The sequence below is a fragment of the Sceloporus occidentalis genome, unplaced genomic scaffold (assembly GCF_023333645.1).
Source record: "Sceloporus occidentalis isolate IW3139 unplaced genomic scaffold, rSceOcc1.0.p SCAF_5, whole genome shotgun sequence".
NCBI classification, from domain to species: Eukaryota; Metazoa; Chordata; class Lepidosauria; order Squamata; family Phrynosomatidae; genus Sceloporus; species Sceloporus occidentalis.
Genome location: NW_028316985.1, coordinates 2,075,706 through 2,098,794, shown reverse-complemented (window position 1 = coordinate 2,098,794; position 23,089 = coordinate 2,075,706). Strand labels below are relative to the sequence as shown.

Sequence of the window (23,089 nt, the reverse complement as noted above, 5' to 3'; positions counted from 1 at the left end):
ATGAATCCAAAACTCCAAAAATTTTTAAAACAAAAATGTTTTCAATTTGGAATTTGGATTTTGGGAGCTTCCAGTTTGGAAGAATCTGCACCAACCGCAAATCCCAGGAGTCCATAGGATGGAGCCATGTACTCTCCAAATGTCTTGATTTGGCATGTGTGCAATCCCAGTCATCTTTTGCTGTCCCACTTTTTCAGCCGCTTTTACAATGTCTCTCTCCTCCTCCTACTTCCTTCCTTGGTTCTTCTTGAGTTGCTGCTGAGTTCAAATTCAAAAAGTAGTTTCTAGTCAATTTACTCAGCTGGAGGAGAAACAAGAGAAAGGAATGGCCTCTTGTCTTTCCCAGTTAGTTCAGGCAAAAGCAAACCGCTGCAGCCTCTCCTAGTTTGTCTCTTCTTCCTCAAAGATAACTTTCTGCCATTTTGGCCACATTATGATGTTACCTGGCCACAATTGTCTTGGTTTACATCTTTTGAAGGGTATAGAATCATTATGATTAAAGTGATCTCTAACAACTATCACTGTGCGGTGTTGATTCATCTAGAACAGAGTGCTTCCAAGTCATTTTTTACTTATGTCAACCCAAAGGCAAACTTATCATAGGGTTTTCCTAGTAAGTTTCTTCAATGGGAGCTTGCCATGAGGCTGAGATTGTGGGACTTGCCCAGTAGGACTTTATGCCCAAATGGGAAATCAAATCCTGATCTCCAGAGTCATAGTCCAACACCCAAACCCCTCTACACTACCCTGACTTTCCATAAAAAAATACCGGTGTAAGCTTGACTCAGTTGCTCATTCCCGCAAAAGTGGACTCCTTAAACTGACTGTTTTCTGTACAGAAAGTTTTGTTTTCTCTGCAGAAACTGCACATGCCATTTCCATGGTGAATAAGCCCCTTATTCAGTGCTATAGAAACTTCAGTATTCACCTGTAACAAATTCTTTAATAGCAAAACTTTGCTTGCAACTTTAAATCAGAGTTCGACAGCTATCAGGTTTGGGGGACGCCTAAAAATAGCACAATTATATAGTCCCCAAATGCCCACCAATATCACTTAAGAAGGATGGGAGCCATTTTGCCTTGCCCTGGCCACTTGTTTTAAGCCCAAGAGAGTCCTTTTTTTTTAAAGGAAAAGAAAAAGAAAGTAGTCCAGAAGAAAATTCAGAAGAAAATCAGAACCTTTTTTTTTTTTGGTCTGGAGCTGCAATGGCAGAAATAATCCAGTTTGACACCACTTTTAACTGTCATGGCTCAATGCTCTGGAATCCTGGGATTTGCAATTTTGTGAGCTATTTAGCCTTCTCTGTCAGAGAGCTCCAGTGCCACAGCTCTCCGAATTCTATAGGAAGGAGCCATGATAGTTAAAGTGGCGTCAAACTGGATTATTTCTGTAGTGGAGACGCAGCCTAGGCTTTTTCGGTCAGAGAGATTAAGAAGTGAGATGGAGGATGTCTCACTTCTCTCTTCTTGAAAGTTTGTTGTATGGTCACCAAAACTATTCTTGTGATACATTGGTGTACAGAGACCCCGCATCCATTGTTATGGTGGTGTACCTCCAAGTCATTTCTGACCTAAGGCGCACCAAGATTGGTTCAGAGGAGGTTTGCCATTGCAATCCTCCAAGGCTGAGAAAGTGTAAATTGACCAAAGTCACCCAGTGGGTTTCCATGGACTAGCAAATCCCCCCCCTCCAACCTCAGAGGTATAGCAATAGCAAATACATTTCTATACCACTGATCAGTCCTTAAGCAGTTTACAGTGTGTAAGCCAATTGCCCCCAACAAGCCGGATACTCATTTTAGCAACCTACGAAAAGATGGAAGGCTAAGTGGACCTTGGAGCCCTCCTCTAGGATCGAACTTACAACATTGCTGCTGCAGTACCAACATTTAACCACTGCATCACCAGGGCTCCTTTGAAGTGTTATTTTTATTAATGATGTTGCATCGTCCCATATATGTGATGAGATTTTAGGTACAAAAAACAACAAGATTAGGAAGTGGGGGAAAAAGGATTGGAAAGTTCTGGTTTTCTGACTCTCACAAGAGAGCAAAAAAAGACTGATAGAGGTTGGTCATTTTCTTGACAGGGCATCTCAGAGCATCGTGACATCTTGCAGAGAACATTCTTTATAACCCTAGTATGGAGGAAAGTAATGCTATACTTTGCAAATCTTGGAAAGGTCCCCCTTGGGCATGCTATGAATCCCACAGCATCAAGTTGATGAACTAGCGCAAAGAAGGATCCCTTGGAAATACTGATGTCTATCTCTTGTCCTCAAGGCTCATACGTAAATTTGATTCCATAAGGAAATTTATCCATGTTCCAGAAGGCATAAACATGTTGGGAATCAGCCAGCAACCTCCAGAGGCAACACAATGATTGCAAATTTATTATGGTGCTTTTTGATAGAGATAGCATGAACTTCCCATTTGTCCAAAATAAAAGCAATAGCTCTACCACCCCCCACCCAACCAGTCTGCATGGAAAATTGCATTGAATTTTCACTGATTCCAGCACAGCTCATGCTTTTCACAGTAGTGCTTAGAAGGGAGATAAGGAGTGTCTATCCATTTGGAAATGTTTCCTGTATAGGTCATAAAATGCTTAACAATCTCCACCATAGTCATGGTGAGAGAAGTTGGGAATACCAGAATGATGGGGCGGCTGGAACGTTGTTTGTGTCCTAGACCTGTGTGAGTTCCCTTACCCATGTGGCTGTACTTTTTTGGCCATTGCCAAGGGTACTCATGCCTTATGAAGAGACTCTTAGGAGTTTATCGCATGCACAAACAAAGCGACTTACCCCTGCTCGGATACTTACAGGATGCAATTGGGAATTATCACACGAAAAATGCCACTGATGCCGCTGGGCGACTGCATCCCAGCTCCCAGACGCGCTCAGCCGGTTGATTTACAAAGGCAGGAAGCTCCCATTTTTTGAAATGTGGTGGACTAAGAGCCGCTGGGAGCCGGGATGTAGCCGGCATGCAGTCTCCTGGTGGGTTTTTGTGCGATAATTCCCAATTGCATCCTGGCAGGGGCAAGTATCTCTATTTTTGCATGTGATAAACTCCTTAGGGAGCTGGGGACATTTAACCTGGAGAAGAGAAGGTTAAGAGGTAATATATAGCCCTGTTTAAGTATTTGAAGGGATGTCACATTGAACAGGGTTTTGTGTATCATATCAGTGAATTTAAATTTATTATATATATATAAATAAATAAATTTTTATTTATACCCCGCCCTTCCATGGAAATGATCAGACTTTAACCTCTTTCTTACACTTTGCAGAATAATTCTTGGCAGGATCTTTTCATTCGGTCAAATGTTACAGTGCAGAGAAGTCAAAGCAACTTGTGAAGAAACTGTACATGACAAGCCTTGTCTGAGGTTGTTTTTTGATTTAGGACATAAAATTCAGTTTTGCAATAACCTGCACTAATATTTTAGTCTCCAAGGGGCAAAACAGACCAGCAAAATGTGCTGGCATTTATATGACACATGTCCTTATGTCTCCCCCATGCCAGCATCATGCTGCCTGCCCAACCAGAAGGGAGTCAGCATTATGGCACTCTGGCAGCATGGCATTTATATGCCACATGCCACAACAGCGTTGAGAAGGCAGCGCCGTGGCAAAAAGGGCAACTTTTTTCCACCCCAAAAAGGAGCAGCATTTGGCTGCTTCTTTTGGGCCAGAAAAACTCTGGATCAGGGCCATGAGGCGACATCAAGCCTAGAGACAAAATTGGGGTTAGGTCTGGAGGGGTTCCTTTTTCCACACGGCCTCTCAGTAATTCCACTTGATGCTTCTTTCCACTGTGCTTGAAATAGTGATGTAAATTTCTTCCTTTATTCTTCCTGTCAGTGAAGGGAGCAAGAATGTTATTCTGTCCTCACTCCACTGTAAAGAGCAAGATATTTCAAGTGGACCTTATGCCTCACAGTCTAAAGAGATTATCAGATGGGGGAAAGAAGCCAGGAGTAAAAGGAGTATTCCCGGCAAAGTCGCATGATCGCGCTGAAGATCTTCAGACACAATGCACTTAGGCAGGACTTAACCCATGAAGATCCAGGAATCTCTAGCAACAAACCATTCCTGGGACTTCCCCATGAATGTGGTCAAAGGCTTTCACAGCCAGCATCCATAGTTTTTTGTGGGCTTTGGGGGCTATCTGGCTGTGTTCTAGAAGAGTTAATTCCTGATGTTTCGCTGGCATCTGGCCCACTTCCAAGAATCTGATGCCTTAAATAAAAAGCAACAACCTAGGACAAGACCTGTCATGTACAGTTTTTGACAAGTTGCTTTGACTTCTTTGCATTTGTAATATGTGATATGAAATATATAATATGTAATATGAAATTCTAAAGATGCCAGCCACAGATGCTGGCAAAATGTCAGGAATGAACTCTTTACAAACATGGCCACATAGACCGAAAAACCCACAAAATCTATCCCCGTGAATGGTTTGTTGCTGGAGCATTCCTGGATCTTCAAGGGTTAAATCTTGGATAAGTGCAATGGATCTGAAAACCTTCAGCATGATCATGCTACTTTGCTGGGAGTATACCTTTTTCTGATCCCCCCCCCCCCCCCATCTGATAATATCTCATGTTGACGCATTCCTGCAATTCACAAAGCTACGTGAGAAGACTTGTGCTGTCTAGCAAAGGATGCAGAAGAGGTTTGGATGAGCATCAGAGTAAAAAGAGACAAAACAGTCAGAACGAAAAGAAAAGGAGTGTGTAAAAGAGGGGACAAATCAGAGAGAAAGAAAAGGAGCGCCATGGGAGAAGGAGCCAGTGTTTTCTAATACTTGTGATGCTGGATAGTTCTGCTGCGTTGGCTACTTTCTCCAGGAAATTAGTGGCCTAACTTTTTTTTAAGTCCTAAGACTTGCTTATCTCCTGCGAGTCGTGGAGAAATTTCCTTTTGGAATAAAGTTTCTGAACAATGAGCACAACTTGCAGAGGTAATAATGGTTTGTGGGGCTTTGCAAGTCAGTGAACTGGAGGCCTTGGTACAAAAGGGGAACATTAATTTTGGGAGGCATTTTAAGGTTACATGGGTAAATTAGTCCCAAACTTCAAGACGTAATGGCACAATTCTAGATAGAACTGATAAAGACATTGTTGAAATCTTACTTTCTAGCCCAAAAGAAGAACTGTGTGAACAGTTTAACAGCCACAAAAAATGGAGGCAGAAAATGAGGCAGTTGAGTTGAAGCTACAGCACATGGTTTCCAGAATAGTTTCAGAGACAAGCTATAGAGGTCTAGTGGGAAAGCTGTGTAGCTTCCCATAATTGCAGCAAGGGGATTTCTCGAGTGTCTCAAAGCTATAAGACAAAAAATGGTCCCATTGTCCACAACATCCATTGGTGCTGAGAAAACTGAGATTTACCACTCAGTTTTACTTAGGCCCAGTACAAATGAGTGTTTTGTGGCATACAGGTAGCAATTTTAGGGTTCGGAAGCATGCAGCAACCACACGCTCCCTAACCCTAATACGTATGGGCAGTGCCATCTTGACACAGCACTGTCCATAAGGCGCGCATGCCCAAGGCGTGTCTTGTGCAACGCGTCCAAATTGTGCGGCGCACAAGACACGTCATTGCAACACCCCAGGGCGCAACTTGAGCAGAGCCATTGAGCTCCTTGGATCTATCCAGTTGTTGACTCACCTTTCAACAACCGATTGAATGGATCTACTCTAGGTGGGACTAACCAGTAGGATTGCATTGTATTCAATGAATTCACTGGAAGTACAGAAACAGCCCCAGTGCTTTGTTTTCCATTGTTCAAGGAGATAAGAAGCAGAGTTATTGGCAGGTGCCCACTTCATGGCGTGATGTCTTCAACAGAAAGGTGGAGCAGCACAACCATCATGGGACTATGTGAATGTAGATATACATGATGCAGGGATGATGTAGGATATGGACCGAGTTAGTGAGGTCCCCATCTATGTGCAGCAGTCTCAACTCCATCGTCCTCCTGGGCCACTGCTCACTTGATCATCTTCCCACCGAAGGTATCTTTGGTGTGCTTTTTGGTTGAGCAGCTCTTTCTGATGACTGTGCTACATCTCTCTGCGCCACTCCCACCACCAGCGGCCATCTATAAATGGCCATGCCAAGATAGAGTCCTTCTGAGAAGGAACTCATATTGCTGTTTTTCCAAGACCAAGGCAAACAGATAGACAGACTGGTGAGTAGCCTATGTGTCCCAGCTTTCACCAAATTCTTCTGAGAACTCCCTCCCCACAAAATAGCAGTGATCATCTTTCTCATCTTCCTCCTTCTTCTTGGATTAAACAAGGAAAGCTAGCTCTTTATCAGGAGGCAGAATCTGAAAGGTATTGATTTTTTGGTGCTATCTGCTTTTGTTTTGGGGATTAATGTCTCTTTCTTTTTACATTTGGCACAATATTGTATCTTTAGGCATGCTTGCAAAGTAAAACTGATACACTAGAGTTAAAACATGAAAAGGCCAACTTTAAAATAAAATTAAAGAATCAGTTATGGTATTTATATTAAAATATACAATTATAAGGTTGAGTCTCCCTTTTCCAGATTTCAAAAATCCAAAATACTTCAAAAACCCAAAACATTTCTCATGGATAGCTGAGACAGTGACATTTGCGTGTTGACATTTCAATGGGCACAAACTTTGTTTCATGCACAAGGTTATTTTAAAATATTGTATAAAGTTACCTTCAGACTATGTGTATAAGGTGTATATGAAACATAAATGGTTTTTGTGTTTAGACTTGGGTCTCATCTCCTAGATATCTCATTATGCATGTATATGAAAACAAAGGTATTCCTAAATCCAAATAAAAGAAAATTAAAATAAAATAAAATAAAATAAAATAAATCCAAAATCCCAAACACTTCTGGTTTCAAGCATTTCAGATAAGGGGGACTCAACTTGTAGTTCATTATGTGTGTGTGTGTGTGTGTGTGTGTGTGTGTATGCCTGGCAATGGAAGGTGGGGTATAGTGCCATTGTAGGTTCTTATGAATGGAGCTCCAGAGCTTAGGAGGAGCTACCAAGAAGGTCCTACCACAAATTCCCATCAAGTGTACTTGCCAAAGTGGTCAATGGAGACACATATGGGGAGAGGCAATGTCTCAGATAGCTTGAATCTAACCAGTAATAATAATAATAATAATAATTTTATTTATATACCGCCCTTCCCATGATCAGGGCGGTGAACAACAGATCAAAATAATACATTATAACAATTAGATATCATATAAGTTAACAAAAATCAATATAACAAATTCAAACATTACCATAACCATACAATTATTAAAACCGATATTAAAACCCCCTAAAGCCAGCTACCCTTGCTGTCGGGGGGGGGGGGGGGGGAAGACTAGCTGGAGCTTACATTGGGGAATGCTGTTTGAAACAGGAAGGTTTTCAATTCCTTCCTGAATTGGTCCAGGGAGGTGGCCGAGCGGAGCTCTATGGGCAGCATGTTCCAGAGGGTCGGGGCGACGATGGAATATGATCTCCTTGTTGTGGAGACTAGTCTAGCCCCTGGAACCCTCAGTAGTTGCTGCCCAGATGTTCTGAGGGTGCGGGGCGGAATGTATGGGGAGAGGCGGTCCTCAAGGTATCCTGGGCCCAAGCCATGTAGGGCTTTATAGGTTATAACCAACACCTTGTATTGCGCTCGGAAGCGAATGGGCAGCCAATGCAGATCTTTAAGCACAGGTGTAATATGGCTGGTCCTGGGAGTGCCAGTGACCAGTCTGGCTGCCATGTTCTGTACCATCTGCAGCTTCCGAGTATGGTACAAGGGTTGCCCCATGTAGAGTGCATTGCAGAAATCAAATCGAGAGGTTACCAGAGCATGTACTACCGTTTCAAGGTCCCTCTGGGCCAGGTATGGACGCAGCTGGCGAATGAGCCGAAGCTGATAACAGGTGCTCTTGACCGTCGCGTTCACCTGAGCTGTAAGGTGAAGCGACGAATCAAGAAGCACCCCCAGACTGCGTACAGAGTCCTTCACAGGAAGCGTGATCCCGTTCAGGACAGGTGGAACCACCGCCATTCCTGGACCAGGGGAACCTATCACGAGTACCTCCGTTTTCTCTGGATTCAGACTGAGTCGGTTTTCCCTCATCCAGCCCATTACCGACTCCAGACAGGCCACGAGAGGAGAGACGCCATCCTCAGTCACTGCATCAGTCGGAGACATAGAGAAAACTATTTGGGTGTCATCAGCGTACTGATAACCCCGCGCCCCATGACTCCGGATGATCTCTCCCAGCGGTTTCATGTAAATGTTGAAAAGCATGGGAGACAGAATGGCTCCTTGAGGGACCCCAGATGTAAGGGCCCTCTTATCGGAGCACACGTCTCCCACCTGCACCATCTGGAACCTCCCGGAGAGGTAGGACCGGAACCACTGGAGCGCAGTGCCCCCGATTCCCACCTCTACCAGGCGCTCCAGAAGGATACCATGGTCTATGGTATCGAAAGCCACTGAGATGTCCAAGAGCACCAACAGGGACACGCTTCCCCTGTCGATGCCCAGACGGAGATCATCGACCAAGGCGACCATGGCCGTCTCAACCCCGTAACCCACCCGAAAGCCAGTTTGAAATGGGTCCAGATAATCCGTTTCATCCAAGACCGATTGAAGCTGGATTGCAACCGCCCTCTCGATCACCTTCCCCAAAAATGGCAGCAGCGAGACTGGCCGATAATTACTATGTACCAGGGGGTCGAGGGAGGGCTTTTTAAGTAACGGTTTTACAGTGGCCAATTTCAGGTCAGTTGGAAATTGCCCTTCCCTCAAGGATGTATTAATAATCTGGCGTAACAGAGATGTTACTGCCAGACCCCCCTGGGCCGCTAGCCATGAGGGACAGGGATCGAGAGAGCAGGTTGTCTTCCGAACACTTCCAAGGATCTTGTCCACATCCTCGGTACTGACCAACTCAAACTGATCCAGTTTAATAGAGTCCACGGAGGCTCTGGATGCCTCTACCCTTGGTTCTGCTCTAATGCCAGCGTCAAGACCTTTGCTTATCCGAGAGGTTTTATCCGTGAAGAAGTTGTTAAATTGGTCACAGCAGGCCTTAGAAGGTTCAAGGATCTGGTTCAGAGTGGGAGGGAGCTGAGTTAGCTCCCTGACCACCCTGAACAACTCTGCTGGACGTGTCTCCGCGGACGCGACATGAGCACCATAGAACGAATTCTTAGCTGCCCGTATCGCCTCTCCATAGTCCTCCAAAAGGCGGTCTAGGAGAGCCTTGTCGGCTAAGCGTAGGTGTTTCCGCCAGTGGTACTCTAGCCGTCGCAGAACCCGCTTCCTTGCCCGGAGATCTTCCGTATACCAGGGCTTACGTTTGGAAGCGGGCCTGAGAGGGCGCTTGGGAGCGATGCTGTGTATAGCCCTAGAGAGACCAGTATTCCAAATACCAGTCAGGGCATCAACAGAGTCGCCGTCATTTCCAACCATGGATTAGGTCAGTGATTCCCAAACATTGGTCCTCCTGATGTTTTGGACTTCAACAGCAAGAAATCCTGACTGTAGGCCCATCTGGCCCAAAACATCCAGAGGACCAAAATTTGGGAACCACTGACCTAATCCATATAGAGCTTTATAGGCCATAATTATCCTGCCTAATTGAGCCTGGAAACAAATTGGTTGCCAATAGAGATGTTCTGGCCAGGGAGTTATGGTCCCTTCCACACTAAACTTGTCCCTCCACTTTCGCTAGGCTTAGGGGCAAAAGACCCCCATGAATATGGAAAAACCACAAATGACCAAAAAACACCATGTTTTTATCTGAGAGGAAACCTCTCTAGGAATCTCTTGGTCTTCCAGTGCAACTCCTCTGTGGTCAACATCTGCCAGACATTGACCATAGAATTACGCTGGAGGAGCTACAAATGCTTAGTAGAGTATTCTCTCTAGGAATCTCTAGGTCTATCAGTGCAACTTTTAGTTAAAGTTGGTCATAGAGTTGCACAGAAGGACCTAGATATTTCTAGAGAGAACATATTAATCAAATCCGTGAATAATCAAATCTGCAAATATCCAATTGACAAGTAAGGAGGGATGAGTGTACAAAGACATTTCCAAAAAAATACTGGCCTCTATATGTATGAAATTTGGTATAAATCTGCCCTGCAGAACAGGCTTCTCTGGCAGCAAGTTTCTGCCAAAATATAAACCAAATCAAAAGCATTTGTTAATTAATTCCATGTGAATATTAAGTCAATATTTTATTATGGTCATAGACTAGTATATAAAAATCAATAACAAATATGGTTCCTGTCCGAAATGACTCCCCCAGTTGGGTATGTATAGGGTCAGAGAGCCTAATCCAGGCGGCAGGGGTTACAAGTGGCATTACAAGTTGAACATGAGTCAACAGTGCGATGCAGCAGCTAAAATGGCCAATGCAATGTTAGGCTGCATCAATAGAAGTATAGTGTGTAGATCAAGGGAAGTAATAGTGCCACTCTATTCTGCTTTGGTTAGGCCCCACCTGGAATATTGTGTCCAGTTCTGGGCACCACAATTTTAAAAGGATGTTGAGAAACTGGAGCGTGTCCAAAGGAGAGCGACTAAAGCAGGGGTAGGCAACCTTTTTGAGCCAGGGGCCGGGTTGCTGTCCCTCAGACAACTGGGGGGGGCCGAAGCCAAAAAATAAATAATTAAATATTTTTTTAAGAATTTAAATAAATAAATAAATAAATAAACTGGGACAAATGTAGGACAACATTTTCAAATGGTGGACACGTTTTTAAAAAAAGTGGAGGACACGCAAAAAAATTTACTGATTTAAAAAAAATGTTAATATAAATGCATGTTTCTGAGGCATCTATAGACAATTGCCCCCCTTGCCCCTGCGCGCGAGAGGCCAAAGGCCCCGGCGGCAATCGGCGGCAGGACGGGGCTGGGCCAGTCCCAAGGCCTCACCGGGCACATCCGGCCCGCGGGCCACAGGTTGCCTACCCCTGGACTAAAGGGTCTGGAAGCCATGCCCTATGAGGAACGACTTAAGGATCTGGGGGTATTTAGCCTGGAGAAAAGCAGGTTAAGCGGTGATATGATAGCCCTGTTTAAATACTTGAAGGGATGTCATATTAAGGAGGGAGCTGACTTGTTTTCTGCTGCTCCAGAGAACAGGACCTGGAACAATGGATGCTCCTGGAAAAGAGATCCCACCTCAACATTAGGAAGAACGTCCTGACAGTCAGGGCTGTTGGAGAGTGGAACAAACTCCAAAAGTCTCCTTCCTTTGTGGTCTTTAAGCAGACACTGGATGGCCATCTATCTCAGAGATGCTTTGATAGGGATTTCCTGCATGGCAAAATGGGATTGTACTGGGGGGCCCTTGGGATCTCCTCCAACTCTACGATTCTATGATTCTATGATTACCAGGTCCCAAAGCGGAGACTCAAGTTTCTCATCTGTGAACAAGGATGTTTTCAAGAAGAGCTGAGGAAAGCACAGAGAAAACTCCTGAAAATTTCACAGAATAAAAAATTTCTATTTGATCACCTTCTCAATAATGTTAATAAGCAAAGAGGCATCCAAAGGGACACGCCACATCAAAGCCAAAGCTGGTTGACTAATAATGTTGGCATGCTAGTCAGGAGTAACAGCATTTTGGCCATATTCTATGGGAGCATCTATCCTACCTTCTACAGAAACCCTCTTTGCTTTGTTTTCTCTTCTCAGGTACAGATGGCAGCAGCATCCCAGATTTATTTCACCCTTTTGGGACTCCTGTTTATCTCCTTCTTCTCACAAGGTACGATCAAGCCTTCTCAATCTCTAGTTGAAACCAGCCCACTTAAGTCTTAGTTGAAATAAGATGGCTTTTTGGAGATTTGGAAACATTAAGTCTTGGACTACTATTTCCAGAATGCTGCCTTGGAAGTTCTTGGAAGTCCAGAAAGTAACTTTCCCAAGCTCTGTGTTAGTTGGTCAACCAGTAGAGACTGAAGGCTTTCGTGGCCAGCATCCATAGTTTTTGCGGGTCTTTTGGGTTATGTGGCCATGTTCTAGAAGAGTTTAACACTGATGCTTCACCTCTGAAGATGCCAGTCACAGATGCTGGCAAAATGTCGAGAATAAACTCTTCTAGAACACGGCCACATAGCCTGAAACACCCACAAAAAACAAGTTGTAGAGAGCTTTCAATGATGATCTAGCTCTCAAGTTATCTGTGTTTTGCCTCTCTGGGTCCATAGTCTTAAATCTAATTAATAATCCCAGTTTGAACAGATCTATTGCATCCAAGACCGAATGGGAAATCAACATTTATGCAGATTGCATTGTTTCAATAAATCTACTCTAGATGGGAAGGGAAATTAGAGTTAAGTCATCAATGCTTGACTGCAAGTGTCTAGTGGACAACATGCTCATTTTCATGGAATTTGCACTAGAGAATGTGAAGTCAAAGGCTTTCATGGTCAGCATCCATAGTTTTTAGTGGGGTTTTTGGGCTATGTAGCTGTGTCCTGGAAGAGTTTATTCCTCATAGCCCCAAAAACCCACTGAAAAACAACACCAGAGAAATTTACCATCAGTTCTGCTCTGAAAACTCTGTAACTAGTGAATTATTTCTGTCCATAAATAACTGCTCTTTTGTGAATTTTAGTCCCAAGTGATCTGAAAACGAAAGTCACCAGCATCTCTTGGCACCATATTTGGCTATGGAAACCAAATATCGGTGGACTCATTTGATCGCTTTTCCACACTAACACAGCAACAACCAAAGCTTTTATTGTAGTCAACAGACCATTAAGCAACACCTTAATGTATGGAACACAATTAAAAGACATTCATATTAAATACACTTACTAGCCTACAGTTTCTAATGCAAATGTTATCGTTGTGTGCCTTCAAGTCGTCTCTGACCTATGAAGACCCTATCATAGGGTTTTCTTGGCAAGATTTGTTCGGAGGAGGTTTGCCATTGCCTTCCCCTGAGGCTGAGAGAGTGGGATTTTAAAAAAAGCATTCAAAGGTACTGCATTCTATACCTAAAACAGGTCCACCTTCAATAACGTTCTTCAAGTGTGTGTTAAAAGCTGGAGTCAGTTCATGGGATGCCACCAATCACCATTGCTTTTACCTCAAAGGTTTTCCCGTGGCCAAAGAGGTGTCTTCATCATTGAAAACCTAGTCTATATATATAAAAAAAGGTGTTGGACCTGGGGATGCTCTATCTGGAGACCTTCCATTGAGCATGGGGTTGGACTTGCTGGCCCATGTGAGTCTTTGACTAGGACACTAGAGACCAGGGTTTGAACCCCAGATTGACCTTGGGCAAGTCACACACTCTCAGCCTCAGAAGAAGAAGCCAAGGGCAAATTCTGTTCCTTAGGTGAATTCTGGCTTCTTAGCTTAGAATCATAGAATCCTAGAGTTGGAAGAGACCCCAAGGACCATCCAGTCCAACCCCATTTGCCATGCAGGAACTCTCAATCAAAGCACCCTTGAGAGATGGACATCCAGCCTCTGTTTCAAGACCTCCAAAGATGGAGACCCCACCACAATCTCTGAGTGAGAACCTTCCACTATTGAAAAGCTCTTACAGTCAGGAAGTTCCTCCTAATGTTGAGCTGGAATCTCTTTTCCTGGAGCTTGCATCCATTGCTCTGGGTCCTGTTCTCTGGAGCAGCAGAAAACAAGCTGGCTCCCTCCTCAATGTGACATCCCTTCAAAGACTAAAACAGGGCTGTCATATCACCTCGTAACCTTCTCTTTTCCAGGCTAAACATGCCCAGCTCCTTAAGCTTAGTGGCTCAATTGCATCCCCATCCCCCCCGGGGTATTCTCCTACAGTTCTTCAGCAGTTTTGGGTTTCATAGCATTTCCTCCATCTCCTGTCCCTCCATAGACTACCCACGCCGAGGCCAGAATCCTGTCCGTGTCCGATGTAAGTTCCCTTGCACAAGCAGATGTACCTTCCTGGGTCACTGTACAACCGATGTATTTGGATCCTGACTGCATAAGCAGAGCTCCACAAGTGTAGCCCTTCCACATAGGCCTCAATCTTCATCTTACTCCTGACTAGCTTAGCGCCAGTCAAAAGGAGATACCTACATTTAATTCCCCATTCAGCAATTGATTCAATAGGTCTACTCTAGCTAAGGCTGCATCAACAGGGCAGAATTAACTCAGCTTGACGCTACTTTAACTGCCATGGCTCCATCTAGGGAATCCTGGGATTTGTAGTTTGTTGTGGCATCAGAAGTTAAAGTGGTGTCAAAATGCATTGATTTTGCAGTGTCAATGCAGCCTGAGACTAACCAACAGGAATTCAGTCCTGCAGTTGTGCTTTCTTAGATAGTGGTTAATTCTTCCCCAGTGACTTCAATATACTCCTTGAGTCCCTGGGATTGCAAAACACATCTACTGGGCATTATTCCCTATTGCACAATGGAGCAAGAAGCAAGCACATTTGGCACATGAACCATCGGGATTCAGCATTAGGCAAGACTGATATACCACAACTACTGTGTAACTACTTGAGTGTTTGTTTAGATTATGCCAGCACCATCTCAACTCTTGGCAATGTGATATCCCTAGTCTCTTCACCGATGAAATGAAAAACTTCTGAAGCAGCTCAGTTTGCCCCAATCCCGATCTTCAAGAGAGTAAAGCTTCATTGGGAAGCTAAGGCTAGTCATGTACATTTATCTCTTTATTCTTTCCATCCCTGAAGTGTGGTGGGAAATATTGTTATTATTCATCTTGCACTGCTGTGGAAAATGAGATAGTTCAACTTGGGTGCCCTTCAGAGACAAGTGAACCATTCCTGACAAATTCCCAAAAACAGGGACTATAAAACACTCAGCTGGCTTTCCCTCCCTAACTCTTCTTGCAGTCAGTGGTGTGAACCATTAAACTCCCATTTGCAGTGTCTAGCAAGGAAGGAGGCCCTGTGTTTCTTTTGAGAATGGAATTCCCTCTTCCTTCAAATTGCCTTCACTGAGATTCATACAATTACAGTGACTGTCTGGGACACTGTCAATTTTATTCCGTAAGCAACATTTATTTATTTATTTATTTATTTATTTATTTATTTATTTAAAATTACAACATCAAACTTCTCAATGAAGTGTTGCTTCTTTTGCAAATGAAGGGTCTGCAAATTCTTGCACCTCAGTTAAGGAGGTGCAACATTAAAGAGCTTGTAAATACTTGAGCTAAACATCGAGAAAAACAAAAATCCCATAGGTTTAATGAAAAGCCAAAAGATTTCACCACATCCCTAGATAGGGCAGAGTAGCAGAATGTGTTGATTCTGCAGAAGAGGAAGCAGGTCCAAGGGGCAGATAGGGCATCAGTTGCACAAGGCCAGTATTAGTGCCGCTGTGGTAAAACTGTGTGAATGTACATTTGCACACAAGAACATGGGATAGGATCTTGGCCCTAGCCTGATCCTTTTGTTCTGACAGAGAGTGTTGACCTCCCTCGGTTAATTTGAATTTTGACTTGATTGTTCTTCACCAGCCAAGTAACAGACAGCCTTTTTCTCCTTCCTACAGCCTCCTCTCAATGTCCCCGTGACTGGTTTAACCATCAACTGAATTGCTATTACTTCTCCAGGACCCCCAGGAATTGGTATGATGCAGAGGTAAGGAGGGACTCTTGGGTCATCTGGATGCCACATTCTTAATAATGCAATGATTTATTTGGACAAAATGGCAAACCACTTTCTCCCTTCCTTTGGATCAGTGATTCCCAAAGTGGGCAGTATGTCCCACCCCTGGGGGGGGGGGGGCGGTGGAAAAATCCAGGGGTGGTAAGGGGAAAGGGCAGCCGTGCGGGGCCTTCAGTCAAAGTATTGGTGTGCAAGAAAGACAAGGGGAGCCAGCAACCGTTAGCCTGGAGAAGGGAAGCTTAAGAGGTGATATGAAAGCCCTGTTTAAATATTTGAAGGGGTGTCATATTAAGGATGAAGCAAGCTTGTTTTCTGCTGCTCCAGAGACTAGGACCTGGAACAACGGGTGCAAGCTCCAGGAAAAGAGATTCCAGCTCAACACTAGGCAGCAAAAAGGAGGGAGATAATCACACAGGGACAGGATGGGGATAGGATCATAGAGATGGGGTTGCTCCCCTGCCCTTATCCTGTCTGTGACCCAAGTGAAAGTGATAGTGCAAATCACTTGTAGCAAAAATAAATAAATAAATAAATAAATAAATAAATAATCTCTGCCCAGCACAAGACTTTGGATATAGTATACTTCTAGAAAAAGCATGGTCTAGGACAAATAGGTTTACTGCCTCGCAAGATCTGAAAGAAAAATATTTTAAGATTGTGAATAGATGGTACCTTTCACCTTGGGTAATCAACAAACATTTATAAAAAAGGAAAGAAAATGTGCTGGAGAGATGTGAAAGGAGATAGTCCCCTATATCATAGGTGATGGACATGCCCAAAGGTTAATGGCAGAATGAGGCTGGACTGGATGGCCCTTGGGATCCCTTCTCAACCCACTTTCATGGGTAGACCAGGACTGCGCAACTGGGGGCTGCAATTTTCCATCCCTGAATTCATCTGTGGACTGGCTCCCCTCAAAGCAACAAAACAACTCATTTTCTCTATGTTTCCTTTCCAAAATGATGACTGGACGCACAGCCAAGGCACGTCCTCTCACCATTTTGGAAACAGAGTAAGAAGATGTGGCCCACAGACTACCCTTTCTCCATCATCATTCCAGCTAGATTCAGCCACCATTTCTTTCACTGGAAGGCAAAAACCTTTCTTTTCCAATAGGCTTTTAATACATACTTGTGCCCAGGGAGGCTTTACTGGAGTATTGGCTTTCTAATATTTGGATACTTTTCACATAGTATGTTTCAGGATTTTACCATTTCTTACTTGTTGTATTATGTAGTGTTTTAATTCTGTTGTAAAATCGGACTGTTTTATTGTTGGTTTCCATTTATCTATTCTTTATTGTCAGTTTGGTAAGTTTTTAATTGTACTGTGTTTTTAGACTCTGAGCCGCTTTGAGTCCCAATTCTGGGAGAAGAACAGGATACAAATTAATATAATAATAATAATAATAATAATAAGAAGAAGAAGAAGAAGAAGAAGGCACTGCATAATTTCATTTATTAGCAACCTATGCCATTCATCTACAGAGTGCAAATAGGCAATATAGGTGATAAAACTGCACTGTGTTTGCATATTGTTATTGGTTTTAGACATCTTTTGTGAGCTGCCTTGTGTCCAGTTTGGGAGAAAGATGGCATATAAATAAAATAAAATAAAATAAAATAAAATAAAATGCAAGCTCTCACCTCCAAACTCTTCCGCTCTACCTCTTGCAGACAACCTGCAAATCGTTGGGAAGGGATTCCCATCTTGCCTCCATCCTAAATGAGCTTGAGATGCGGGCTATTTCTTCCACCCTTACAATACGCTATGGTGAAATCTACCAAATTTGGATTGGGTTGTACAGCAGCACTAAGGGCAAGGTGAGTGGTAGCTGGAGACAGAGAAGCTCCAGGGAGTTCACTTTTGGTCACACCAGACTTCTATGCTCCGCATTTCCTATCCTGTTCCCGAAAAACTTTCTTTTCAACATTTTCCTACAGAGGGTTCTGTTTCTCAGGCAAGTTCCTCAGACGATGTGAAGAAGATTGGCCATTTTCTGCATCCCCATCTGAACCTGCATCTGCATTGGAGAATTAATGCCGTTTGACACCACTTTCACTGCCGTGGCTCCATGAGATGGAAGTCTTGGATTTGGTGTTTTGTGAGATATTCAGCCTTCTCTGCCAGGGAGCCCTGGTGTTACAACAAACTACAGTTCCCAGGATTTTGTAGGATGGAGCCATGACAGTTAAAGCGGTGTCAAGCTGCACTAACTCTGTTATGTGGCAGTCGCCTATATGTCAAAATCGAGGTGCAAATGGTATAGATGCATATAAATAGAATGCAGCAAGCCCAGTGGGATATTTGGGATAAATCATCCACATCAACAAGGCTTATTTTCTTGAATATCTGTTACTCTTCTGAAGGGCTCTTTGGTCTCTGGTTTTTTCCAAGGTTAAGGATGGAGGTGGTGGGTTGGGGGAACAGGACAGAAGGCTCTCTTCTTTCCCCAGCAAAGCCCCTGCCTCCTCTTCTCGTTCTACAGATCAAGAGTAGTAATAGTGCCACTGTACTCTGCTTTGGTCAGCCCCACTTGGAATATTGTGTCCAGTTCTGGGCACCACAATTCAAAAAGGACATTGAGGCGGTTTACAGACTGCCCCTTTGGGGCGGCCTGTACCCACCCCCTTCCCCGACGGAGTGGGGCCTCAGCTGCCACAGCGGCAACCCTAAAAGGCCAATGCAATTTTAGGCTGCATCAATAAAAGTATAGTGTCTAGATCAAGAGAAGTAATAGTGCCACTCTATTCTGCTTTGGTCAGGCCCCACCTGGAATACTGTGTCCAGTTCTGGGCACCACAATTTAAAAAGGTCGTTGAGAAACTGGAGCGTGTCCAAAGGAGGGCAACTAAAATGGTGAAGGGTCTGGAAACCTTGCCCTATGAGGAACGACTCAGGGAGCTGGGGATGTTTACCCTGGAGAAGATAAGGTTAAGAGGTGATATGATAGCCTTGTTTAAATATTTGAAAGGATGTCATATTGAGGAGGGAGCAAGCTTGTTTTCTGCTGCTCCAGAGAACAAAACCCGGAACAATGGATGCAAGCTCCAGGAAAAGAGATTCCACCTCAACATTAGGAGGAACTTCCTGACAGTAAGGGCTGTTCAACAGTGGAACAAACTCCCTCGGAGTGTAGTGGAGTCTCCTTCCTTGGAGGTTTTTAAGCAGAGGCTGGATGGCCATCTGTCAGGGATGCTTTGACTGAGATTTCCTGCATGTCAAAATGGGGTTGGACTGGATGGCCCTTGCGGTCTCTTCCAACTCTACGATTCTATGATTCTACGATTTTATGATCCGCCACTTTTCCAGGCCGCGAAGGGCACTCGATGTTTAGCCTGGAGAAAAGAAGGTTGAGGTGATATGATAGCCCTGTTTAAATATTTGAAGGGATGTCATATTGAGGAGGGAGCAAGCTTCTTTGCTGCTGCTCCAGAGAATAGGACCTGGAACAATGGATGCAAGTTACAGGAAAAGAGATTCCATCTCAACATTAGGAGGAACCTTCTAACAGTAAGGGCTGTCCGACAGTGGAACACACTCCTTCCTCGGAGATTGTGGTGGAGTCTCCTTCTCTGGAGGTCTTTAAGCACAGGCTGGATGGCCATCTGTCGGGGATGCTTTGATTGTGATTCCCTGCATGTCAGGGGGTTGGACTGGATGGCCCTTGCGGTCTCTTCCAACTCTACAATTCTATGATTCTATTATTCTATACAGTACCGAATATGGAAATGGACAGACAATGCCGCCGTTGACTACACACCTTGGGCACCCAACCAGCCTTCCAACTGTGGGAAAAAGCAGAACTGTGTTGAGCTGTATATGAAAGGTGAGTAGTGCGAACATGTATTTAGAAACTGTGCTCAAGAGGCAAAGTGTTAAGGCAGGATTGACAACTGTAAAAGGCTACAAGTTCTCGTCCAATGAGGCCTGACTCATCTGTCAGGGGGCTTTGATGGTGTCTTCTTGCACGGCAGAAGGGGCTTTGACTGCATGATCCTTGAGGTCTCCTACAACTCTATGATCCTAGGATGTCCACAGGTCCTGTATCCAAGGGGTCAACCACCCACAGCTTAAAAATATTCCAAACATTTTTTTTAAAAACCCTTCCTTTTGCCATTTTTTATAATAAGGGACACCATTTTACTATGCCCTTGTATTTAATGGGACTTTAAATACACAGGGGTGGTGGTGTGGTGGACAGGAACATCATCCCAGTGGATACCAAAGGCCCACCGTAATACAGTGCACCTGCTCCATACGCGGGCGCACCATACGTGGCTTCCTGTGTACACGGAAGCCGCATCACCACTAAATGAATGTGTGCATGCGCACAGCATGCAAACATCATGTCGCCACAAGCATGAGCCCCATTATATTGAATGGGGCTCAAGCTTAGGCAGGATTTGCCTTACGCAGGGGGGTCCAGAACGGATCCTCCGCATAAGGCAAGGCTCCACTGTAGTAATAATAATAATAATAATAATAATAATACACCCTTGTATATAATGGGCTTTGAGCATCCATAGATTTTGGTATCCACAGGGGGTCCTGGAACCAAAGCCCAGTGGTAGCAAGGTAGTAGTATTATGCAATGGAGTATTTTTACTACTAGGAGGAGGAAAAGTAATACCCCATTGCATACAAAGGGACTTGAGCATCCACAGATTTTGGTATCCACAGAGGTTCCTGGAACCAAATCCCAGCAGATACCAAGAGCCCACTGTTGTAGTAGTAATAATAATAACAATAATAGCTCATTGCACACAGTGGGACTTGAGCTTCCATGGATTTTAGGATCCACGGAGGGACCTGGAACCAAACCCCAGCAGATACCAAGGGCCCACTGTTCAATCGTGACTGGAATCCCATTAGTTAGTCCCAACCATAGTATAAAAAGGAGGGAGGGAGAGAAGAAACAAATTGCATTGCCATTGTCATTTTTATGTCGCCTTTCTCCCACAAAAGGACCAGTGAGGGCTCACACAATAAAAACATTTTAAAAACTTGACAATAAAAAATTTAAAGCAATTAAAATTAGGTCTTTAATATTAACTGTTTTTTGTTTTAGCATGGGCTTTCATAGAGCTAAACCCTCTTTTTCAGGTGCAGTACAGAGGGATAGCAAAGCCTCAGGTGTAAAGCATAAATTATCCCATTGTGGGAGTGAGAGAAATGGAACAGGATCCAGAAGGATGCAAATCAAAGTCCCTTGCTCTAAACTTTCAAAGGGCTGGCTGAAGTGATACAGGTTTTTCAGATCTTGACAGCAGTCGGTTAGTATGAGCAGAATCAATTGTTGATTGAGGAGTCAAGACTTAAGTAAAAGCCAACTGACCCAATGGCTCTACTCTAGTCAGGACTAGGATTGAGGTTATATAAACTATCCCAATTTACTGTTGGCCCTCTGTATCCACTAGATTCTGCATCTACAGTTTCAGCCATCCATGGTTTGACAATATTCACACATAGAAAAAAAAAATCCAAAAAGCAACCCTTGGTTTTACCATTTTATATAAGAGCCCCCATCAAACATCATTGGCTACTAAGGGTTGTATTTAGTGGTATAATGGTCTCAGAAAAATAGACATGGTTTTCTGTGCAGTAGAATCTCCCAGAACCCTTCAGGATGTCCACATACCAGGAGAAAACTGAGCAAAAGCCTGACTGCTGCATCCTTCTTTTCAATGAGGTTTTTCCAGTGTCAAAAACCAGAAGAGTTCTTTAAATGCAGCAAGACAGAAGAGAGCAAAGAAGTCTCTGATACCGCTTTTCTGTTTTCTTCCAGACTATATGCAATGGAACGACGAGGACTGTGATGTAGAGCAGCCTTTCCTCTGCAAACTGTCCCTTTACTGAGAGGGATCAGTACCCTGTGGCTTCAACGTGTTCAGCGCCAAGGAAGAGGTGGCCTTCCCATGTCAACCCAGTTCCTTGTGTGCATCCCATTCCAAGAGCTACAAACCTATCAAAGGTCTCTGGGACAGGCTTTCTCTCATCTAGATATGGATGACAATAAATGAATTCCCCTCCAAATGTATCTGTGTGTCTCTCAATCCTTTGGCCCCTTCAAAGGGCTACCCTTGTTACTTTACAAGGGCAATGTTGGCATTTTCCATCTGAGTCTTGGGCTGGATTCCCACTGTCTTTTAAACCAGATTGCAAATTGGTTTGAGCCAGTCCAAACAACCCTGATTCCCACTTAAACTAAATCACTGGAGCAATTCCAAGAGGGGGGCCATGCGCTAGACCCATTTAACCCCTGTCTTTTTGACACTGGTGTTTTCCGCTTCTTTTTCGGTAAATCGATTCCGTGCAAGAGTGAACCAGATGCGGATCGGAATTGATTTACATTTGCCATTCGGCCAGCTGGAGTGGATCCATTTTGAATCGATTCACTCATGAATGTCAACCACAGGTGGATTATTTTAGAGGGAAAATGTGATCAGGGCTCCACTGTCAAATTGATCCATTGATTCGGATTGCAGAATGATTTATCTGTAAGTGGGAATAAGGTCTGGCTCTGCTCCTCTTTTTCTTGTCCCACCTCCAAGGGGAACATTTGGAATGAAAAAGCTCAGAATCCTGCAGACGTCTTTTGCGGAGCCTCTGTGGGAAGGAGTACAGGAGTGTAGTGGAGTCTCCTCCCTTAGAGGTCTTTAAGCAGAGGCTGGATGGCCATCTGTCAATGGGGATGCTTTGATTGAGATTTCCTGCATGGCAGAAGGGGGTTGGACTGGATGGCCCTTGCGGTCTTTTCCAACTCTATGATTCTATGATTCTATCAAACCCTCAGTTTGCCTGTTCTTTTTTTTCCAGTCAAGTGCAGAGCCATGCAGGTGAGGAGAAGATCCCTTATTTTAAGTTTAGAGAATTCTCAGAGAGGCAACTGAACAAGCCACCATTGAAGGTAGCTGCAAGATGAGCTTCCGTGGGACATGGATAAGGACCTTGGTAGGACACTGATAGGTAGCTGTGACATGAGGAGCCCAAGCAGAGATAGACAGGGGAGCTCTCAACCCAAGGAACAAGCAAAACAAACCGGTGAAGAGAAGAATTCAAAAATATAGCCATGTTAGTCTGTAGAGAGATCTTGTAGCACCTTTGAGGCAAACTGAAAGAACGAAGTTGGCAGCCTGAGCTTTCCTAGACTATAGTCTACTCCCTCAGATGCATTTGGAAGTAGACTCAAGTCTACAAAAACTCACACCGCCAACTTCTTTCTTTCAGTGCTACAACAGCTCTCTACCCAATGAAGAAAGGTATTTGAGAGGATGAGAAGGGATGATTCCCTTCAGCCACTCCTTGTTGTTGCTATGTAACTTCGTCATTTTCATCATGGCTGAGTGGGGATTCAAACGCTGCTGGTCTCTAGAATCCCAGTCTAACAACCAAACCACTACACTAAGTTGTTTCTGAGCCACCACTAATAGG

At 44.0% G+C, this 23,089-nt stretch overlaps 1 protein-coding gene across 1 annotated transcript; it reads left to right on the top strand.

The window, feature by feature from the left end:
• Positions 1 to 11,721: 11,721 nt before the first annotated feature.
• LOC149311537 (regenerating islet-derived protein 4-like) lies at positions 11,722 to 21,514 on the top strand. The gene is made up of 5 exons (XM_089526643.1): positions 11,722 to 11,788; positions 15,540 to 15,628; positions 17,332 to 17,478; positions 19,373 to 19,484; positions 21,444 to 21,514. Exons 1-5 carry the CDS (start codon positions 11,722 to 11,724, stop codon positions 21,512 to 21,514), a joined length of 486 nt encoding a protein of 161 aa, XP_089382769.1.
• The last annotated feature ends 1,575 nt before the right edge of the window (positions 21,515 to 23,089 follow it).

What these genes read in the sequence shown, in the direction of transcription:
- LOC149311537 (XM_089526643.1), top strand. Translation starts at nt 11,722, where the DNA reads ATGGCAGCAGCATCCCAGATTTATTTCACCCTTTTGGGACTCCTGTTT. An exon ending in ACAGCAGCACTAAGGGCAAG is followed by an intron (nt 17,479 to 19,372) that starts GTGAGTGGTAGC and finishes TATTCTATACAG; the next exon opens with TACCGAATATGGAAATGGAC. An exon ending in TGTTGAGCTGTATATGAAAG is followed by an intron (nt 19,485 to 21,443) that starts GTGAGTAGTGCG and finishes GTTTTCTTCCAG; the next exon opens with ACTATATGCAATGGAACGAC.